The sequence below is a fragment of the Nelumbo nucifera genome, chromosome 3 (genome assembly GCF_055504915.1).
Source record: "Nelumbo nucifera cultivar China Antique chromosome 3, China Antique-T2T, whole genome shotgun sequence".
Taxonomy (NCBI): Eukaryota; Viridiplantae; Streptophyta; class Magnoliopsida; order Proteales; family Nelumbonaceae; genus Nelumbo; species Nelumbo nucifera.
This window is the reverse complement of record NC_142651.1, coordinates 103,571,984-103,594,467: the sequence shown is the minus strand read 5'-3', so window position 1 is coordinate 103,594,467 and position 22,484 is coordinate 103,571,984. Positions and strand designations below refer to the sequence as shown.

The following is a 22,484-nucleotide window of genomic DNA, read 5'->3' as shown; positions in this document are numbered from 1 at the left end:
ACCTCAGTGTTCTCTGACCTCGGGATTTGCCTGATGCAGTGTGACTGGAAGTTGAGCAGAGCTTCCTTTACTTTTGCCAAGTATGCGATCATAGTGAGCTCACGTGCTTCGTACTCGCCTGTAACTTGGTTAACCACGAGCTGGGAATCACTACAGATAACTACGTGCTTTGCTCCGACCTTGTGTGCTAGGTTCAGCCCGGCTATCAGTGCCTCGTACTCCACCTCGTTGTTGGATGCTGCGAACTCAAAGCGTAGTGCGTATTCCAATTTTGTTCCGCTCGGGCCGCATAGCACTATTCCAGCCCCGCTGCCCTGCTGGTTCAAGGAGCCATCTACGTGAAGGATCCAAGGCTCCTCATCCCAGTTCGCGTTTGGCCTAACCAGGAGAGATGCTACATTGGCTGCTACTTCACGGGGTTCGGACTCTATTGGCTTGGGAGCTCCAAGCTCGCTCGAACTAGGGATCTCGTGCTTGACTAGCTTAGGGGCTTCGAGGCTAAACGTGCACTTGGTGATAAAATCTGCCAAGGCTTGGGCCTTAATAGCAGTTCTTGGCTTGTACTGAAGGTCATACTCGCTGAGTTCGATGGCCCATTTCGTCAGTCGACCGAAAACCTCGGGTTTGAGTAAAACTTGCCTTAGAGGTTTGTCAGTCAGGACGATGACGGTGTGAGCCTGGAAGTACGGGCGGAGTTTCTGAGCTGCTACCACCAGTGCGTATGCTAGCTTTTCTATCTGCGGGTACCTTGTCTCTGCTCCTTGCAAAATTTTACTAACATAATAGATGGGTCGCTGGACCCGGTCTGCTTCTTTTATTAGTACCGAACTGACCACCTCGTCGCTTGCCGAGAGGTACAGTTCTAAGACTTCGCCCTCCTCGGGCCGGGCTAAGGTTGGCACACTAGCGAGGTAACTTTTTAGCTCGTCAAACGCGAGTTGGTAGTCTTGGGTCCATTCGAACCCTTTGCCTTTGTTTGCTTTGAAGAAGGGTAGGCAGCGGTCTACTGATTTGGACATGAAGCAGCTTAGGGCGGCTATGCGGCCGTTTAGCCTCTGAACTTCTTTTACTTTCCCGAGTGGTCTCATATCTAGGATGGATTTTATCTTGTCCGGGTTGGCTGCAATACCGCGCCGGTTGACAATGTACCCTAGGAATTTTCCCGAGGTGACACCGAAGACGCATTTGTTAGGGTTCAGCTTCATGCTAAATTGACGCAAGATTTGGAAGACAAAATCTAAGTCTTGTATTAATTCTTGTGAAAATTGTGTCTTGACAACCATGTCGTCTACATAACTTTCTATCTTCGTGCCAATTAAGGGCCGAAACAACCTATTTACAAGTCTTTGGAAGGTTGCCCCGACATTTTTTAATCCGAAGGGCATGACCTTGTAGCAGTACAGGCCGAACTCGGTTATGAAGCTGGTTTTTTCCTCATTGGACTGGTCCATCCTGATTTGGTTGTAGCCTGAGTAGGCGTCTAGGAAGCATAGCAACTCATGTCCCGAGGTCGCGTCCACTAGACGGTCAATCCTGGGGAGGGGGAAGCAATCTTTCGGGCAAGCTCGGTTCAGGTCGGTGTAGTCGACGCACATGCGCCACTTGTCGTTTGCCTTTTTCACCAGCACTGGGTTGGCTACCCAGCTCGGGTAATGGACTTCTCTTATGAAGTCTGCTGCGAGGAGTTTCTCGACCTCCTCATCGACCGCCCTCCAGCGCTCTGGGGCTAAGTTGCATTTCTTCTGTCTAACGGGTCTGACTACAGGGTCAGTATTAAGTTTGTGAGTTATCAAGCCCGGGCTAAAACCGGGCATGTCGGCCGCGGACCAGGCAAAAATATCTAAATTTTGAAGTAAAAAACTCACCAGTTCGGTTCGTAGGGGTTCCTCGACGGAAGCATCGATCTGAAATGTGCGAGCTGGGTCTGTAGCCGAAGTCGGGACTGCGGCCGTTTCCTCTGTGGGCGAAGCTCGTTCCTTGCCTTGTTCCGCAGGCCGCTCCAGTTCGAGGTCGTCGGTCACCTTGGTTTTTCCCTTTAGGGCGGCAACATAACACTTGCGGGACTCGAGCTGGTCGCCCCGCGCTACCCCCACACCGAAGTCTGTAGGGAACTTCATGGCCAAATAGTAGGTGGAGACCTCCGCCCGCAGGATATGCATGATTGGCCACCCAATTATGGCGTTGTATGGGGAGGGGGTCACGACCACCAGGAAATCATGGTTGAGTCTGACCGCACAAGGCCATGTGCCGACTTCCACAGGTACTGTTATTTTTCCGAGGGGCCTGACTTCTTCTCCGTTGAAACCCACCAGAGGAGTGTTCGCGGGCTTCAGCTCGCTCCTTTGTAACTATAGCTGGTCAAATGCTGATTGGAAGAGGATGTCCGCTGAGCTGTCCGAATCTACGAGTACGCGTCTGACCTCGAAGTCGTTAATCCTTAGTTTAATGACGAGCACGTCATCGTGGGGGTAGTGGACCCATCGCGCGTTGTCTTCCGTGAAGAAGATTGGTTCTTCGTTCTTCGGTCTTTTTGGGGGGTTCCATTCCTCGAGGGCTGCTTCGCGAACTGAAGTCCGGGCTGCTGCTGAGGTGCACCCTGCTACTACCGAACCTCCCACAATTACATGGATGGTTCCCCGAACTGGCCTCTCTTCCGGAGGCTGTCGCTGCAACAGTTCGGCAGGTCTGCTGCTAGACTCGGGGGCATCCTTTTCGTGCTCCCCTTGCCGACCTGCCTAATTGTTATTGTTGTTATGCTGTACAAAATTCCTTTAGTATCCGCGACGGATGATCCCCTCTATCTCGTCCCGGAGATTATTACACTGTTCGGTACTATGACCGTGGCCTCTACGGAAACTACAATACAAATTCTTATTTCTCTCGTTCGGATTTCCCTTTCGGCGAGGTGGCCACTTAACGTATGGGGCGTCCTTGATTGTCATTAAGATCTCGGTCCGCCTCGCGTTTAACGGCGTGTAATCTGTCCGAACTGCTAGGGGAGCCCGGAACGATTGGGTCGGCTTTGGCTCTCGGGCCGGGTTTTTTCTATCGACTGGGTTGGAGGGCTCGTCTTCCCTCTTTCTTTTCTCATTCCCGCTCTCGGTTCGTTGGTTGATTTCTTCCTCTGTCCTCATGAACTTGTCCGCGAGCTTGAGGAATTCGGCCACGGTTGTGGGCTGGTTAGCTACCATGTGCCACTTGAACTCTTTGTGCGTTACTCCTCTCTTGGCCGCCGCAAGCTGCACCACGGGGTCTAACCGCGGTATCTGTAAGCATGCTTCATTGAATCACTTGATGTAGCCCCGGATGGATTCTCCTTCCCTCTGGACTACTCCGAAGATGCTTTCCTTTGTTCTAGGGCACCGTTTGCTGGTGACAAAGTGTGCGGTGAAGACCTGCACGAATTGGGCCCAGCATTTTATCGACCCGGGGGCCAGGTTCCTGTACCAAGTGCGGGTTACCCCCCTGAAGGTGGTGGTGAAGGCCACGCACATGCACGATTCACTGGCCCTAGCGAGGTGCATTTGGGACTGGAAAGCGTCAACATGGTCGTTGGGGTCGAAGGACCCATCATACTTGTCCAAAGGTGGGAGCTTGAAATCCCTAGGCAAGGGGACCGCCAGGAGTTCTGATGCGAGGGGGGAAGAAACTGAGAGAATTGGGGCAGCTCCTACCTCGTCCGAGCTTGTCTCTTCCTTGCCTCTGAGCTCTGACCGGACATGGGTGGCAGTTCGTCGACTTCGCCGGCGCCTTCGTTGAGTGGGCCTGGTACTGGCGCTGCTGGCCTCTGTGTTGCCGAGCTCGATGGGCCCGGAATGCTGGTGGTCTGCTGCCAGGATGCCGAATCGGTTTTTCGTGAGCGGGAACTCGGGCTTGGAGCGCCGAGGTGCCGACCTTGCGGGCGAAGTTCCTAACCCGCTTGCGAGCTGCGAGGCGGAGATGATTTTTCTCTCTCTTCGGCCTGGGGACGAGGCCTGGCTGTTAGGGGGGTTCTGGGGCCGGGAGGCCTTTCCCTGGTGGGGGCGTCCATCCTGTGGGGAGGCCTTAACCGGCCTCGGAGTAGGGTGCCGAGGTGGAAGTGGTGGTTGGTTCAGCGATAGTTGGGGGAACTGTTATTGATAGTGATATTGGGAGATGTTGTGCAGTACTTGGTGCTGATAGTGATACCTGCATGCACTGCATCAGGTCGTCCAACCAGTTTTGGCTGGCTGCCAGGGGGACGGCAGTTGGTTCAGAGAAGGTTGTCTGAATAGGGGGAGGAAAGGGGATGCTCATGGCAGGAAGGTTTACGGGTGCCACTGCTTGTGGCGCATTCAAGCTAGGGATCCCATCCACCGAGAGGGGGATGGTGAATTGTCCAACACACACCACGGGGACTTGAAGTTGTTCCTCGGTGGTGTTTGTCTCCGTGCCACGTCCAGCGTTGCTGGAAGAAGCCATGAGTGTTGGGTTTTTTTTTTGAAGGAAAGAGGTTATGAGAGTTTGGAGGGAGGCTTTTTGAAGTGTTCCCACAGATGGCGCCAATTGATGGTGCGCAATCCGGCCGGTCTTAGCTATCAACAACCTTGCCTCTGAACTGAGCAGCAGGGAACCTGAAACGGAGAGGATGAGGAAGCTCCGGGAGGAACTCGGTGTAAAGGCTCCGAAGCTCAAGTTAGAATCCTTCAAAGGCGAGATAAAACCAGATAGCGCAAAGTTTGCATACCTCTTCTTTGGGGGGTGGAGAGCCTTTTATAACCACCTCGCGCACTCACTCCTAGACTTCTGTCAGGTCGGGTATGATTACTTCCGTGCTTCTGCCAGTTCGGGTGTCATCACCTCTGCTGGGGCAGAACCGTCACTGCTCTTTTTGTCGGAGCCGTCTCTGTAACTGGAGATGGCGATGGCAGGTGACGGTGGCAGGTGACCGTTGAAGTGCAGCCGTCAAGCATTAGATCCCAAGTCAGTCAAGTGCGCCGCCCCTGGATACAGACTCCTTCGGTGTCAGGTACGGTGTGGTTTGTCCAGTTCGATGCTTTGGAGGCGAAGTGCTTGGAGCGGTGTGCGAGGCGAAGTCTTGAATTCGAATAGGGGAGTGTCCCGAACTGCCATGAGACGGACCAGTTCGGGTCACTGCTTTGTGTGGCTCGAGGCCAAAGGGAGAGTTTGGGCTCCTCGTAGGGAGTTCGAGCTCTTAGTAGGGAGGTCGGACTCCTCTTAGGGAGTTTGGGCTCCTCGTAGGGAGTTCGGGCTCCTCTTAGGGAGTTCGGGCTCCTCGTAGGGAGTTCGGGCTCCTCGAAGGGAGTTCGGGCTTCTCTTAGAGAGTTCGGGCTCCTCGTAGGGAGTTCGGGCTCCTCGAAGGGAGTTCAGTCTCCTCGAGGGGAGTTTGGACTGCTAGTTTCTTCCCTTTGGTGTTTGCACCCTGGGTACACTGCTTCAAGTGCCGAGCTACTTGTTTTTTGCCACGTGGCGTGATTGCGAGGCCGGGCCAAATCTTCCTTCATCATGACCTATTTTTGTTTTAAATTTTAGCTTATTTTATTTGATTGTAATACAAATGAAGTAAATTAAGACATGAAACAGAATAAAGTAAAACCCAAAACAAAATTAAATGAGAATTTGCATTTTTTTCATTTGCACTCCCATGCATTTGTACTAGTGCAAATAAATTTGCACTACAACCAAACACAACTTAAGTTTTAAATTTTGAATAATCCCACCCACCTTAATAGGAAATTCAAACTTATCTTTAGATATTTTGCTTAACCAAATTTAGGAGAATGGGATAAAGAAAATACAACTAATTATAAGGTGAAAGAAGGGTTATGAATGTTAAGATTGATTGAGATGGGGAACATCTCCCATGAATTACAACATACAAGTACGTGAGATATTTCCAATATGTGGGTGTAATGTCATGTGGGGTTGGTATGGGGAGCCAATCCAAACTGCCAAAAACCTATTACAAGTAATCATACTCCCAAGATGTTTTAAATAACATGCCAAGAACAAATAATGAAAGATTAATTGTTCGTTTGGATCTGGTGTAACGTTTTACATTGAATCGTATAATAGGTGACCGTTACATTTTGAAAATCGTGATAAAAATGTGTAAAGTTTTACATCAATGAAGTCGATGTATTTACATCGATTATCGATGTAAAACTTTATGCTTGATGAGGTTTTACATTGATTCACGATGTAAAACTCCACTCAATCCAAACGCCAACAAATTTAAATCGGAGTGGAGTTTTACATCGATCTTCATTTACACTCCTTCCAAATGCCAACAAAACCGAATCGATGTAAACTTTTACATCATTCTTGATTTACACTGATTCCAAACGCAATCTAAACAATCTTCAGTCTACTTCAACCTCATAGCATGTTATATTGCATCCACATACAAATTAGGGGTGTTCATAAAAAACGAAAAATCACATCAAACCAACAAATGCAATTAGCCGAACCAATCAGTTTAGTGTTTTTGAAAAAAACAATGGACCAATTATATATATAGTTCTTGCCAACTGGGCGGAGCCAAGATGGAATGATGAAGCCACGCAATGAGATCTGAAACCAAGAAGAAAGTCAGAGGACCGAAGAGTTATCCCCGGGTAGGTACTTCGACGCTCAAGTTAGTAGAAAGCAGTAGGTGGTCGAACCGAGCAATTGGAGAGTAGTGCTGGTCCGAGTAGGGTAATGGTATGGGAGTTAAGAGTTGGCCCCCTTACCTTGAGCGAGAGATATTTTTTACAGCCAAAGATCAGTGTCCTGGTCGGATGAGGATTCCAAGATTGTCGGGATGAGGTTAACCGCCGAGGTCTTTGGGATAAGACCTAATCCTAAGCGGAGTTGTCCCCATCCACTCTCCTGTCTTGGTCGCGCTTATCCTCATGACGTGGCGCCGACGTGGTTGAAAGGATAAGGTGGGGCCATGGAGGTGACACGGTGCTCACGTGGCCGAAGAGTTAAGCTAGGCCACGGAGATGACACGGTGCTGACGTGGCCGAGGAGATAAGGCGGCCACGTGGCATTCAGAGCTAGCTCAACCATAACCCGAACACTACTCCCCCAGTTCTGAAGTCGAGGAGTGAAGTGCTCGGCCAAAGTGAAGCGTAGAAGAGTACTTCGGTCCTAGGTTGAGGAACTTGAAGTTGATTTTGGTTGAACCGGCTGATTCAATGCTGGTCCAGTCCCTGAGATGGGTTGTCAAAGGCATCATTTCGCTTCCCGAGATTGTACACGTGTGGAGAGCAGTCGCGTCGATTGGCCTCCCGAGCTTGTTAGAGTGGCGTTTGATCTACGTCGTTGATCTCTCTTTGATTTGGAGTGCTGGGAGCCCTATAAAAGTAGGTAAAGAGCATTTCCCCTTTGTCATTTGCAAAAGAAGTCACCTGGAGAGCTCGGCGAGGTGTAGTTTTCAATGCTCAGTGTTTACTTCAATTCTACAGCTTTCCGTTCTTCGTGCTAGGTAAGATGTCTTCGTCATCCTTTCGTTCTTCTTCCACTTCTTCTGCTTTTTCCTTTGATTACTTTGCTTCTTGTTCTGAGTCCAAGCCGGGGTCTTTCACCAAGGCTGTCGTGCTCGATGTTCTTTAGGCCAAGGGTTGAGAGGCTAAGGCTGAAGACTTCGATGAGGTAGATTATTAGAGGGTTGCCGTGGCGGGACCGTCATCTGTGGAGGTCAAGCTTCTTGCGCAGGCTAGCCGCCAATTTGGGACCATCCCTTGTTGTCTGAACCCTAGGGATATGGCTCGGATCTGAGCTTTATACTACATTCTAGAGGATTACGAGCTTAGGTGTCTGAGGGCTGGTGAGAGACCCATAGATGCTTGGCCAAGCGAGCTTTGTGTGTATGAAAAGAGTCTAGAGTCTGGGATTAGGTACCAATTGCACGAGGGAGTAGTTGAAGTGTTTGAGTGGTACTAAGTACTACCAGTGCAGCTGATGCCAAACTCCTTTAGGTTCCTGATTGGTCTGATGACTTATTGTTTTGTCCACGAAGTCGAGATTACTTTGGGAATGGTTTCCTACTTTCTCCAACTGAAACACCACCAGCAGGGATTCTACTACTTCTCGGCAAGGCAATGCATTAAAGTGCTTGTCGGGGCCTCGTCCTCAGTGAAGCACTGAAAAGAGAAATTCTTCTTTGTGCGTTTCCCTGGAGGTTCACCCCTTCCGCCCACGCTCCAGGTGTTGAGGACTAAGGTGTTGCAACCCGCGTTGGCTCGGCATACCGAGGAGGAGAGGGCGGCTATAGGCATGATTGAAGAGGTCAACGTGATGCACTACACGTCCTTCTCGATGTTGATCCACACCAGGATGATGAGCAGGGAGGCCAATCCGTTCCATTGCTAATTATGAAGGTTGAAAACGTAATTCGATTAATGCTTTTCACCTCATTTAATCCCCTTTCATTAACTCTTTACTCTTGTATTTATTGTATTAACTCCCATTCTCTCTTATTAAATCCTATAGTTAAGTTAATTTTTCACTAATAAATGCTACTAATTAGATCTATGTCCAATACTTTTAAAAATATAAACCCATATATTTTAAAACTTACTCAAAAACAAAATCATTCTTTATCCAAGTGATGACTAAGCAATTCAACTATTCAAAATGTAATTGGCCAACCGATGAAGTCATAGTTAGATAATAAAACTTTTAAATAGAAATAAATATAGAAAATTACAAAAATGTACAGAAAATAAACACATTTATGATATTTTTTATTAATCGAATAAAAAAAGTGTAATAAACAAGAATTATTTTTATTGATGATGAAAATAAAATACATAATCTAAAACTAACAAAAAAAGAAATTATTTTCCTATTTGGTAGAGATCAATAGTTCAACTTTTGGGTCAAATATGTCAACCTTTAATGTCATAATTAAATAATAAAAATTAATAAAATATAAAAAACAAACAAAAATAAAAATACATAAATTTTATAAAAAACATTTGGGCACATGTATAATATCTTATATTTAACATATTAAACAAAAAATAAGTATAAATAATAGTATTATTTTTACATACATGGAACTTTCTTTTGAGGAAAATATTAATAAAATTGTGGAACTTTTTTTTGAGTAAAATATCCATTTTTTTAATTTAATCCTTATTTAATTGTGAGGTTTAAAATATAGTTTAAACTATAATTTTCACCTCATTCAATTCCCCTCTTTAAAGCTTACATTTTCTTTTTTTTATAAATAAACAAAAAAGTATACACTAAGAAGATAAAACATTACAAAGAGAATAGTCCAGCCAAATAGGTAGGTCTACCAATGATACCCAAAACTTTGTAGTCCAATATGAGGTGCATATGTAATCAGATCCAGATTTTGCAGTCTACATCCAATTAATTGTGAAAAATAAAAAATAAAAAAAATAAAAAATACATGAATGTTATAGAAAAATTTGGATATATTATTTCTATTATTATCATCATCTAAAATTGCCATGTGCAAAGCATGTGCACACGTTTACTAGTATATATATATTGCATATTTTGGGGGGTAAAAGAGCCTTTACATTTTACACATGTAAGAGCATTTTTTGGGGTATTTTGGTCAATAAGATTATAATTTGTTGGCAACCAAACACTAGCTTTGTTGTTGACAGTTATTGTTACATGGACCATCCTTCAAAGTGTACAAGGTGGGGTATGTGTTTTAATTTAGTACTAGCCAATTGCCACCCCCTTGGGCAACCACACCCATTATTTTGTTTGGGATCCATTACGAGTACTGATGAATTAGGTTAATTTCCCTTGCTTGTACATAATTTTTTATTTAATTTAGGAGATTCAATCAAGTTTAATTTATAATTAATCTCCCGTTTTATCTAAAAGAGAACCACATAAGTTAATGAAGTGAAAATTTTTTATCATAAATCCTTTATTTGAATTAAGAAATAAAATAAAAAAGGTTGGTCACTACAGGTGTGGTCCCACATCATCTGGAAGTGTGGAGTACAAATACATACAAAATGCAAGATTTTAAACTCTACAAATTTGTATTTATACTCCTTCCGGATTGAGCCATAGGCTTAATTTGGAAGGAGTACAAATGCAAATATGTAGTGTTTTGCACTCTACATATTTGCATTTGTACTCTTTCCAAACTGAACCTTAGGGAATGGAGGTAATTACTCTCTCTTTTTTCGTGAGGGAGATGGACTGTCGGGTGCACTCTGTGGGGAGTCCATCCGAACTTCAAATGTCTTGGGCTTATTGATACATATCTATGTATCCATGTATTAGACTTGCTACCAAAAGTCTAAAACTCTAAATTGTTCACTCTCGACCAAAAAAATGTAGGGTGACCTTGGATGATTCGTTTATGGGCTCATATCTTCTACTAACAAGTTGTTCCCACATCTCTACCCACGAGATATTACAGCTCTGCATTGGGAATATCTCCGTTGCCATTCTTGGGGAGATGTTTCCAATACACAGAGGTAGTAGTCTGTGGGTAGGGATATAGGAACAACTTGTGGGTAGCAGATCCCAAGCACCTGTTTACTAGCAACCTGTCACTTGTTTTGAATAGTCAAAATTTGTTTGTTAGGCTGTGTTTGGTTGCAGTGCAAATTTATTTGCATTGATGCAAAACTATAACAGTGCAAATGTTTTGGGTGTAAATTTTGATTTATTTTTGTTTCAAATTTTGCCTTACTTTGTTTGATTGCAATATAAATGAAGTAAAATAAAACTTAAAACAGAATAAAATAAAATCCAAAATAAAACTAAGCCAGATTTTACTTTTTTTTTTATTTACACTCCCATACATTTGTACTAATACAAATAAAATTACACTGCAACCAAACACAGCCTTAGGAGCATTCAGTTTGGGTCTGGTCATGGTTGATCCGATCGTGGTGATTCAGTGGGGTTAGCGTTAGATTTGGATATATTATGTAAAATGTAGACTGTGTCTGGTCCAGTTCTGTTCCAAACCTACGAATTATTGGACCAGATCAGTTTTAGACTTTTAGTTCCCCCGTCACCGTTGATATCACTTGGTAACACATTGATGTTGGTAGATATTTTTAATATAAATTCTTGTGCACTCGTCTTAAAAGCTGAGGCGCATAAGAAGTAAGAAAGTATGATAATGATAAAGCAAGAAAAGAAAAATTAAGAAGAACGTTTTTGTAAGAAAAAAAAAATGAACGTTAAAGAATGTCGAAGGAATCAGCAATAACATCGGATTGTGATGATTGCTATCCACCATTTATTCCAATCTAACGGATGTTTCTCACGTTAGACTGTTAGAGTTAGACCACCAGTAATTGAGAGCCCCGAAGCATTTATTTATTTTATTTTATTTTTTATACTTTATATATAACACGCGGTTTTCTTGACGTTTGTAGAATGCTATCCTGCGCGGGACCTGGTCTGCGTCCACCTACTTCAGGAGAGAGCAAAAGGGCTTAGGCTAGCCGCTAGCGTGCGCCAAATCAAAATATTTTTGTCAAATCAAATGGCAGATAACGCGTCTTTTGAAGATTTCAAGTTCAACCATTTGTGGATGAATCATCTTCACAAGCAAAGGCAGATTAGGATTTCAAGTTCTTCTCCTTCCCCGAGAGAGAGAGAGAGATATTCAGGAGAGATGATGATCAGACCAATAATTAAATAAAAAACGCAGAAACTAATGCGTGGTCACAATGGAAAGAGACAGTCTGACAGAGAGAAGAATATGAATTCTCGCTACTTCAGAGAATCAGAGGTGCAAGGATCAACTGCAACAGATTGAATCGTCTATAAAAGCCAATCTCTCGCATCCGATTTTTCTTTGTTGACCCCATCTCCTTCAAAAGCCAACTACTCTTCCGTGCATTCCCTAGTAATTACTTTCCGTTACTCCATCAACAATAACCCAAGTAGAAGAAGAAAGAATAAGAAGAAATCTTGGACTTCGACAGACGTTCACGATGATGACGATAGAGGGAACGATGGATAGGGCTGTATTGGACGATATCATACGAAGACTTCTCGAAGGCAGAGGAGGGAAACAAGTCCAGTTATCTGAGGTTGAGATCCGGCAGCTCTGTGTCAACGCCAGACACGTCTTCATCTCTCAGCCTAATCTCCTTCAGTTGCATGCTCCCATCAAGATTTGCGGTTTGTTATTGTCTCTTGTTTCTGTTCCTTTCCTTTCTATTTGGGGAATTCGTGGCAGAATTCAATTTGATCTCTTTGCTTCTTTTATCATTTTTAGTTGCTTTTTTTTTTTACTTTTGAGAATTAAAGGTAACTGGTTTTATTTATCTATCAATAATTGTCTTAAAAACTAGTCCGGATAAGAGTAGATATTTATGGTGGTGGATATAATTTAAACATAGATTTCTTTAAGCCTTTCCCCCAATTTATATTCTTCGGGAAATCAATTTATGTATAGGGCTGCGATGGGGGCTTTGAACAAATTGGGTAAATTTAAGTGACATGCATCCTCAATTCTCCCGTGTTCGTTGGATCAATGAGGCATCTGTCAATGTCAAGGGGTTTCCTGGCTCTTGAGGCGAAGGTTGTTGAATTGGAACTCTGGAAGTGGGTTTGCGTTGTTGGAGATATCATATTGCCAAGTTAGCTGTGTTTGTAACTGGGGCGTTGGGTTGAGTCTGTGTAGAATATGGTGAAGGTTTCTTCCTTTATTTTATTTTATTTGGGTGTGAGCGTATGCACGTACACGGAGAGAGCATTGCTTCTGTCTCCATTACAGCAATGAAGTAGTGGTTATACAGCCAATCATGAATGACCAAATCTATTATAGTGGAATGGTCAAGAACTAGTATGGCGTTCAGTTACATTGTGCTTTTGAAGAGAGCTTTGATCTCTAATATTTTGGCCATATTAATATCTGTTTGACTGTTTATATGAGATAAGAGGGAAAATGGTCTGATTGGTCTCTAAGACCAATCTGCAATTTCCAAAAGAACCCAGATCGATAGTGGCAGGTTTATAAAACTTCCTTTTTAATTTCATTGTCTCCATGCATATATATTATTTTGAAGTCTTTTAACTTTTGAGTGAGGTAAGGGACAAGGGAGAGTGTTATTTCACCCCAGGTCTTAAACAGGACCTTCAACTTGACCTGGGGCAGGGATAAGTGAGAATGCTGTTTGACCCCTTATTGGGTTAAAGGTATTTTACCTTAAATAGGAGTCTTAAATTGCCTATCGAAAGACAGGAGTTTTAATTCTTTTTAGTTCATGCCATATATACCTTAGATCAGGACAAACCATTTTACAGTACCCACCTAGGAAACTGCCTATACAAAGAATCCGCATGATTGAATCATTTTTTCCCATCTGATTCTTGGTGTAGTTTTACAGTTAGTTATATAGAGGATATTTAGTAGGTCATAATCATTTAATCAGTTCGATTTTTGGCCCAAATAATCTCTTGGGTGGATCCTTTCAATGTTAGATTCTGATCATCTGTTAAATATGTAATTACATGGTTTAGTGCTTGAGCTGAAAGTCATTTCTTAGCCTGAGCTTCTTGCAACATTACTCCTATCTATATTTGAAAATCCCTTGTAAATTACCCACACAAATTGTAATAAACTGAACTGACCTGCAAACTGGTTCTTAATGAAAATTCTTAATGAACCAGTTCATTATTCACTGGGTCGTGTAGTGTTTAAGGTAAATATCATCTGGACATTGTTTGAATGCTTGAAATGGTGCTTGACTACCTTGGCCTTTCTTGCAAGATCACCAAGTCTATGCCGTTGGTCTTCTAAGATTTTTCTTTTTATTTGTTGTTGGAGCAACCCTGAGGCAAAGGATGGACTGGCTTGTGGGTCTATTTGATGGATTCATGTCACCATTCTAGACTTATCCCTTGTACTTCATTTAATAACATTTGTTTTGTTAAAAAGATAATTTTTCTAGTAAGTTTTTGAATTTCTAATGATGTGAATGATGTGAAGAATAAACATACTGAAAAACATTTTTATAGATTAAAAGGAAAGAGGAAAACCAACAATGGAGGATCTTGACCAAGGTAATGAATATGTTAAGAGATAGTCATTGCAGTCCTGTCATTGTATTTAGAACATTAGTGAGTGAAGAAATGAATTACACTTGAGATTATTCCAACTGCTCAAGTTTACAACATAATGGGCCAAATACAAGCTTCAAAATTTTCTTAGCATGGTTATGAAAAAAAAACACATTAATGAAAGTTGATAACAAATGAAATGGTATAGGAATGAGAGAGGGATGGTGCACAGAATAAGACACCACAAAATATCTAAATGCTATGTCCCAGTTGAATGTGCATAATTTCATGATTGGGTAACTGAGAACTTAATGTGATTACAGCAACTTTCTTGACCTTTTGCAAATGGATTAGGGTTCTTAGTGCACCTAAGAGTTTTTGGCTTGTTTAGGGTGGTCTTTGCCTAGGTAACTAGAGATTAAACCAAAGAGACATTATTCTAAGGTCATATTTCGACTTGTATCATATTCCACTTTCCACCAAGAAGCACACCTTAAGTGGTCCTCTCAACCATAACATGTATGTACCTTTCTGCTGCTTCTTCCTATTGCAAGCTATTGAGTTTGCTAGCCATTTGGGATGTTCATTATTTATCAGAGAAATTGAACTCAAAACTAGCATATTATGTGTAGTAGCATGCAAACATGGAGATACTAGCTTCATGAATAATAGTAGCAATGATGGTTTATGCATGTACAAACATATTAGGTATAATATCTTTGCTATATTCCTGCATTTCATTACACTTCGTCTCTCTAATACTGCATACCATTCATAGGTGATATACATGGTCAATACCAAGACCTTTTGAGGCTTTTTGATTATGGTGGCTTTCCTCCTGCTTCAACGTATCTTTTTCTTGGGGATTATGTTGATAGAGGCAAGAAAAGCTTGGAGACAATATGTTTGCTTCTGGCATATAAATTAAGGTATCCTGACAAAATCCATCTCTTGAGGGGAAACCACGAAGATGCAAAAATCAATAGGATCTATGGTTTCTATGATGAGTGTAAACGAAGGTTTAATGTACGACTCTGGAAGATATTCACCGATTGCTTTAATTGTTTGCCTGTGGCTGCACTTATTGATGAAAAGATTTTGTGCATGCATGGGGGTCTCTCACCAGAATTACATAATGTCAATCAAATAAATGAAATCTCAAGACCCACAGAGATTCCAGATAATGGTCTCCTTTGTGATTTGCTATGGTCTGATCCTGATCCAAGAATAGAGGGATGGTCAGAAAGTGATCGAGGTGTGTCATGTACCTTTGGAGCTGATAGGGTTGTTGAATTTTTGGAAAAGAATGACATTGACCTCATATGCCGGGGCCATCAGGTAAGCAACCTTTTCTTTTTTTGGATCAATCACAACCTTCTATTAATCTCCTAATCTTTGCTCTATTCTTGGAAAACATAAGATTCTCCTTGAGCAGGCTGTACATATGATTTTCCAATTGTATAACTACACAAAACACTGCCAAATGGTCTCACTTAGGATGTCTCCTGTGTCACAAGATCAATTGAAACAATAGCAGAAGATCAATAGAAACCATAAAATCTTTCCAAACCTTTTTCCAATTTTCTTGCCATTTCATTGCATTCTTTCTAGCTGTTCAAAAAGAATGTGATATCTTGATGACATGAGCATCATACTTTTCCCTTTTTGGTCATAGGAGGATACACATCCAATGCTGATTCTTAGCATGCCTCCTAAATGAAGAATGTAAGCTACACAACATGTGGATAACATTTACCAAATAAGGACTAATTCTTTTTTCCTATTTTTTCCTTAATAACCTGCAGGTGGTAGAGGATGGATATGAATTCTTTGCTAAACGGAAATTGGTTACCATATTTTCAGCTCCAAACTATGGTGGTGAGTTTGATAATGCAGGTGCTCTATTGAGTGTTGATGAAGAGTTGATGTGTTCTTTTGAGATATTAAAACCGTTTGAATATATACTAGCACCAAGCAGTTCTAACAAATCAGGAGTCACTGCTAGGAAGGTACACCATTTGACTTCATTTCTAATACTTGATCAACTATATTCTGTGATGCAAAATGTTTTATTGTTGGCTGCTTTTTTTTTCCGTATTCATCTAAAATTCTGATTTGTACATGTTACTTCTTTGGCTAACAGTTACCTAAAGGTGGAAAAGTTTGAAAATTGATATTCCACATCAGAGTTCTTTCGGTTAAATTGGGGGTTGAGGGTTTAAATGGTTTTGGATCTAAACAAGCCTTACTACCCATCAAGCGGCAACCAGAATTTGTAATGAGATTGAAGCTTGTCAATAGGTGAACTTCATTGGAGTGTCATACAATTTGTAAATTTACCATGCACAGAATCATCTGTACAGGAACTGAGAGTTTTAGCCGGATTACCTTTACAAAAGAGTATGCCCAAATTAAATTTATATTTGCTCAATTTTCTTGATCTGCTATTACTATCCAGCTTGCGGGTACAGATTTGATGCCAAATTCTGCATGACTCCTTGGTCATTTGGTTTGAGAAGAAGCATAGTAACTCCATGCTCGCTGCCCCCCACCTTGATTAGGGTTCTGTTGGTTGCGTTCTGGATGCTATGTTGCAACACTATTCATGAATCCTTCCTTGCAGTAATTGTAGATGCCTTGTTTACAGGTTGTACCAGCATACGACTCTGTCGAGAAATTTGAACCAACATGTGTAAGTCAGCTCTTTTTAATTGAATTATTAATGTAAAAGTTCATGTTGCCAGTAGATGCATGGCTTCAACAGACCATAGTCCAGAACTTGCTTGACTCTATCCTGATCAACCAATTATAGCCATAATCACAAACTAGAAATACAATGAGTAAACTGAGTGGACTTTAATATCTTTTTCACCAAACACTGGCATGCTCAAAAATTACATAATCTAATCCTTGTTTTTCCGTAAAGATCAGCTTGTGGGCTTCATTTAAAAATCCCCTCCCAATGCAGAGATTTCTTTTTCTCCAAATACAGAGCTGGGATGAAGTAGGTCATACCTGATGGGAAATATAAACGATCGATCACACGGTGCAATGGAGTGGGTTGATGCAAGGAGTAATAATCCATCAAAAGAAATGTTGCTGATAGCAAAATTTCGATATTGTAGCTTGTAGGGTATCGTTGAGGTAACAACTTACAAAGAAAATTTTCAAATATTGACCTGGACTTGCCCTAATCCATCCTCTTGATTTAGTTTTCTATTTAATGATGAAGCTGAATCCCTTATTCCCCCTTGGAAGAAACTATAATTCTTAGTTGGCATGAATCAACCGTCTGTCTTTCCCCCATTGTAACTTGTTAAGATAGCAATTGGGGAGAAATATAAGCCCTCTGCCTTTAAAATCCCCGTAATTTTTATTTGCATCCCACTTATATTTTGGCCCATCTATCCATATTTATTAGTCCTCGGCGTCTTACCAGTGTCAAAAAGTGGGTATTAAGGCTGGGGGTATTTTAAGGGACAGGTGTAAAAAAAAAAAATTCAAGTCAAAAAGTGGGTATTAAGGCTGGGGGTATGTTAAGGAACAGGTGCAAAAAAAAATTTAAGTGCTCATTTAATATGCTTATAACGTCATGCCTACCTGATCCGAACTACTTTATTACATGCCCACCCGCCATCCATATAAATAAGGGAAATTGTCTAAAACTCACCATGAGTTTTCAGCATTTCTCTTAAATTTACCATAACTTTTCAAAATGTCTAAAACTCACTATGTCACTAACTCGACGTTAAACAGACTAACGGGTGTTAATATATTACTATTTTAACCTTCATAGCAAAATATAAAATATATACAAAATAAATTAACGGGTGTTAATATATTACCATTTTAATATTTAGACATGAAAAAAAGGAAAAAGTTCAAAAAATATTTTCAAATATAAAATACGTAAAAACATAGAAATTGTAAAAAATATAAAAAATATAGAAATTACAAAAATATAAAAAATTATAGAAATTATAAAAATTGAAAAACAAAATCAGAAAATAAAAGTTGTAGAAAAAACACCAAAAATTATAAAAAAACACAGAAATTATAAATAAATAACAAAAAATGCAGGAAAATTTATAGATTGTAGAAAATAGAAAAATGTAAAAAAAAAAAGAAATTACAAAAAACATTGGAAATTATAACAAAAGACCAAAAAAACAAGAAAATTGAAAACTAAAAAAGACCATTTTCCTCTAACTCACCACTCAAGGGTAATTTGCTCATGAAAATTGTTATTTATAATGACATGGACACCATTGTTAAGAAGCATTAATGGTGCACTAACGGAAGGTGAGTTTTGGAAAATAAAAACTTACTTAGATGGTGAGTTCTGTACATTTTGAAAAGTTGTGGTGAGTTTAAGAGAAATGTTGAAAACTCATGATGAGTTTTAGACAATTTCCCTATAAATAATGATAGTTTTAACAGAAAAGTCTTTGCGCCCCTCCCCCCCCCCCCCCCCCCCCCCCCCCCCCCCGCCTTTATATTTGACTCTACCCCTAATTAGATGCAAAGTTTTTGTTTGTAGGAGATCCCATTGCATGAACAATGACAAGGTCAATGTCCTTAGCCCAAAAATTAAATTTGTTAGATTGAATCCCACGAATCAGATAACCCAGATTTTCTTGTTCTGTTCTAAACCTTCTTATCATTCATGATCTCATTGTACATGATTCTCTTCAATTGTAAGAATTCTGATGAAAACATAGATCGAGTCTCGCGAAGAATAGACTAATCAGTAAAGAAAGATTCAAAATATCGATACGCTCGATATGCCAATAGGGGCGTATCGGGAAAATCGATACCCTTTTTTTTACTTTTTTTTTTTATTTTTTTTGAAACTGGTTCAGGGCGGCCGGTTTAGGTCTCCTCCACCCCTTGAACTGGTCAGACCCCCGATACACCCACTATAGGGGCGTATCGGAGGGGTCCCGGAATGATACATATTGGCCGATACCAGCCGATACGTGTTGATACTTTGAACCTTGCAGTAAAGTAAAATGTTTCATTTGTCTTTCAGAAACCAACCAAAATCAAAACTCAATAAAATTTAGGGTAAAATACAAAAACCTCCCCTAGACTTTTAAAGAATTTGACAAAAACCTCCATTCCATCACTAACCCAAACAGAAAATGTTAAACCGGTGCATCAATTTTTTTGAAATGTTCATTTTACCCTTTTGTAAGCTAGTTTATATACTTTTACTGAAATACCTCCATTTGAAAAGCGACCAAAAAACTCCCTTTGACCTATTTATCCTTTTCTAATCCCTAAACTCAACTGTACGAGGAATGCAACTCTTTGATCCTTCATCCAAACTCTATCAATTCAAGAAAAGAGTAATCCTTGTCATTTTCTTCCTCCTCTTTCAATGTCCCTTCAAACTCCATCAACTCAAGAAGAGGCAACCGTTGATTCTTTCACTGCTGAATCCGTCTCTCTCTCTCTCTCTCTAGCTCACTAGCTTGGTCTCTCGATTGAACAAAACATGGCAGGAGCTTCATCGAAGTTTACTCTGAGAGCAATAAAGAGGGTCAAAGTGGCGAAAAGTACTATGAAACGTGCCAAGGATGAAAGCGCTTTCACTAGATGCTATGGTTCATCTTTTCAATCAGTAGTTCATCTATTATTTAATTGTTCTGTTCGTCTGAGATTTTTGGGCTATCATAATGTCTATTTGTTAAGCCTTGCGATTTGTTTATGCACATCTTCATCTATTGTTTCTCGGTTTCTGGGAGGAAGTCTGTGTAGTATTTTGATTCAATGCGGATTTGTTTCTAATGTCACTAAATTGTTACTAGCACTAATCAAGTACTAGGCTTGAGGCAGCTTCTTAATTTTTACTAGTTAATGATGGGAGTTGGGTTTCTGTTGATTTTTAGTGAAGAAGGTAATAAGGATGTCCCCATGATGCTTATCGATATGCATAGTTGTAGACCTGAAATTTTGTTGCTTGCCAAGTTCAGCAGTTTCAAACCCAAACCTCCACTAAACTTTGGAATCTTACTTGTGATTTGATTGTTTACAAGCTCCAGAAATCTGATTTTGTTAGTGTCTAAAAGCATTGATAGTGGCCCATAGAGTTGATTTGAGTGGAGATCAATAGAGGAAAGCGCATATGGTAATGCAATTTCTAGAATGTTCAACCTAAACTGATTGTATGCGAGCTTAATCTTCTGTAAACTTGACATGTTTGTGAGGAAATTTGAAAACCCACCTTGAAGAAAATTGTTAGAGAGGTCAATGGAATTCAAAGAAACCCCATTGTCCCAAACATAGAATGTTGCTTCTTTACTTGACCGGAGTAAACTTCAACGGTGAAAGAGTCAACGACTGCCTCTTCTTGAGTCAATGGAGTGAAGGGACATTGAAAGAGGAGGAAAAAAATGACATGCTTTTTAGAATTACTTTTTCTGGAACCGATAGATTTTGGATGAAAGATCAAAGAGCTGCATTCCTCGTACGATTGAGTTCAGGGATTAGAAAAGGATAGAAATGTCAAAGGGAGTTTTTTGGTCGATTTTCAAATGGTGGTATTTCAGTAAAAGTATATTAACTTACAAAAGGGTAAAATGGATATTTCAAAAAAAATGATGCACAGGTTTAACGTTTTTCCGTACAAAAGGGAGTTTTTTTCAAATTCTTTAAAAGTTTTGGAGAGGTTTTTTTATTAAAATGAAATTAAAGGAAAGAGTTTTATGATTGTTAGAAACTTCCGGGGAGGTTTTTTCAAATTCTTTAAAAGTTTCGGTCATTTAATAGCTTATCCATGGAGCTTACAACTTATTCAATTGGGCTTGCGCACAAAAACAACTTCCTCCAAGCATCTTTTGGATGGTTCAGTGCTAGCAACAAACCAACCTAAAATGGAGGTCTTCGTGACTCTGGTCCAGCAGGAATCTTCCGAATGAAATAGATTTATGCAACGGCTTCTGGCACTGCATGCATGAGTTGAAAATGCGGAAAGCTTTCAAGTCATGTTTAGTACAACACCGGAAAGCCAAAATAGATTTACATGATCCCAAAAGTCATTTCTTCTTCAAAGCTTCTCAATCAACGCAAAAGCCCTTACCAGTCAGTTATGAGTTATGACTTTATGTAAATGAACCAGGTTTGGAAGTTCTGACATACCAGAAAAATTTATAATCAATCAACCAGCATCATATAATGAATTTGGATTTGGTCCACCTGTTCGTTCAGTTGTTGGAGACCTCAGCTGGGCTACTAGTGGGCTTCACTTCACTCGACCTAAGTTGGGTTCAGTGAATTAAGCTTTCTTTGGAGCAGCAAGTTATCTTTACTCTCAAAGTCTCTAGAGTCTAGACCTGACAATCAAGTTCGGCCGGGGTCAAGGCATTTTTCAGGTCATTTGGGTCAGTCGAGTTTTGGGTTGGGCCGGCCAAGGCTATTCCCTAATCCTAAATATTTCAAGTTAGGCTTGACCCATGAATGCCCAAATTAAGGTTATTGATCAAGTGATCAAGTCAACAATTTGTTATAAAAAAAGTGAGTTTAATCATCAGGTTCAAACTATTTGAATGGTTCAACCATCTACGTCAACACTAATTTGAAAATAGATGACCCGTGACTCCACCTGATTCAACCCGAATAAAAAATTGATTCAACCCAAATTATTTTTTGATTCGGGCTGGGTTAAGCCACTTCCTATGGCCGGGCCATTAGGTAGGCCCCTAACCCACTTTTTGACCGACACTTTTATCAGGTCTACAAATCTCAACTAAGGGTGTAACTTGGGCAGGACCAATCCGGCCTTGAATTTTTCATGGGTTAGACTTGGGCCCAAAAGCTTGGACTTTTTAATTTTTCAACCTGGGCTCAGGCTACAAATCTCAACTAGGGGTGTAACTTGGGTTGACTAAAACCCAACCCAGTCCGCCCAATTTGCACCCCTATTCTCAAGCTCTTAACTCGCGAGGCAAGATTCTCATTTCTCAGCTCTCAAGCGGGGTCACCCATGACCCTGAACCCATCCTCCTTTCGGGCTTGCTTGCCCGAAACCAGTTGCCACAGGTTCATTGGTTCAATATTACATTTGTTGCAACTCGCTAGGGATGCAAACAGATCGGATCGGATTCAAATCCGGATATACCGAATTCAATTCGACATTATTCATGTCAGACCCGATCCAAATATCTAATCGGATCTGATAGGACTTGATTTAAATTTTAATCCTATTAATAAGGCGGGTCTTCGGATATGATCCAATCCGATTGGTTTTCTTTAAAAAATAATAAATTCTTAAAAGAAAAACAAAATAGTGTACACTAATTTAAGTAAAATAAAAACAAAAAATACAAGTATCTTTAATTATTTTCATCATATATACATGTTTTTATAAAAAATAAATAATATAACAAATTTATAAAAAAATAATATAAAAAATATATTTATAAATATATATATATATATATCTGATCGGATCCTATTATCGATCCGAATTCGACCGA

The 22,484-nt window shown here is 40.7% G+C and overlaps 1 protein-coding gene across 1 annotated transcript; it reads left to right on the top strand.

Annotated features, from left to right (window-relative positions):
- Nucleotides 1-11,453: 11,453 nt before the first annotated feature.
- LOC104598919 (serine/threonine-protein phosphatase PP1 isozyme 9) lies at nt 11,454-16,767 on the top strand. The gene is made up of 4 exons (XM_010261213.3): nt 11,454-12,120; nt 14,783-15,342; nt 15,810-16,013; nt 16,148-16,767. Exons 1-4 carry the CDS (start codon nt 11,931-11,933, stop codon nt 16,169-16,171), a joined length of 978 nt encoding a protein of 325 aa, XP_010259515.1. The 5' UTR covers nt 11,454-11,930; the 3' UTR covers nt 16,172-16,767.
- Nucleotides 16,768-22,484: the final 5,717 nt, after the last annotated feature.

Excerpts from the sequence above, each read along its gene's own strand:
- LOC104598919 (XM_010261213.3), top strand. The coding sequence starts at position 11,931 with ATGATGACGATAGAGGGAACGATGGATAGGGCTGTATTGGACGATATC. Across the intron at positions 12,121-14,782 it reads TGCTCCCATCAAGATTTGCG|GTGATATACATGGTCAATAC; the intron begins GTTTGTTATTGT and ends TACCATTCATAG. Across the intron at positions 16,014-16,147 it reads CAGGAGTCACTGCTAGGAAG|TTACCTAAAGGTGGAAAAGT; the intron begins GTACACCATTTG and ends TTTGGCTAACAG.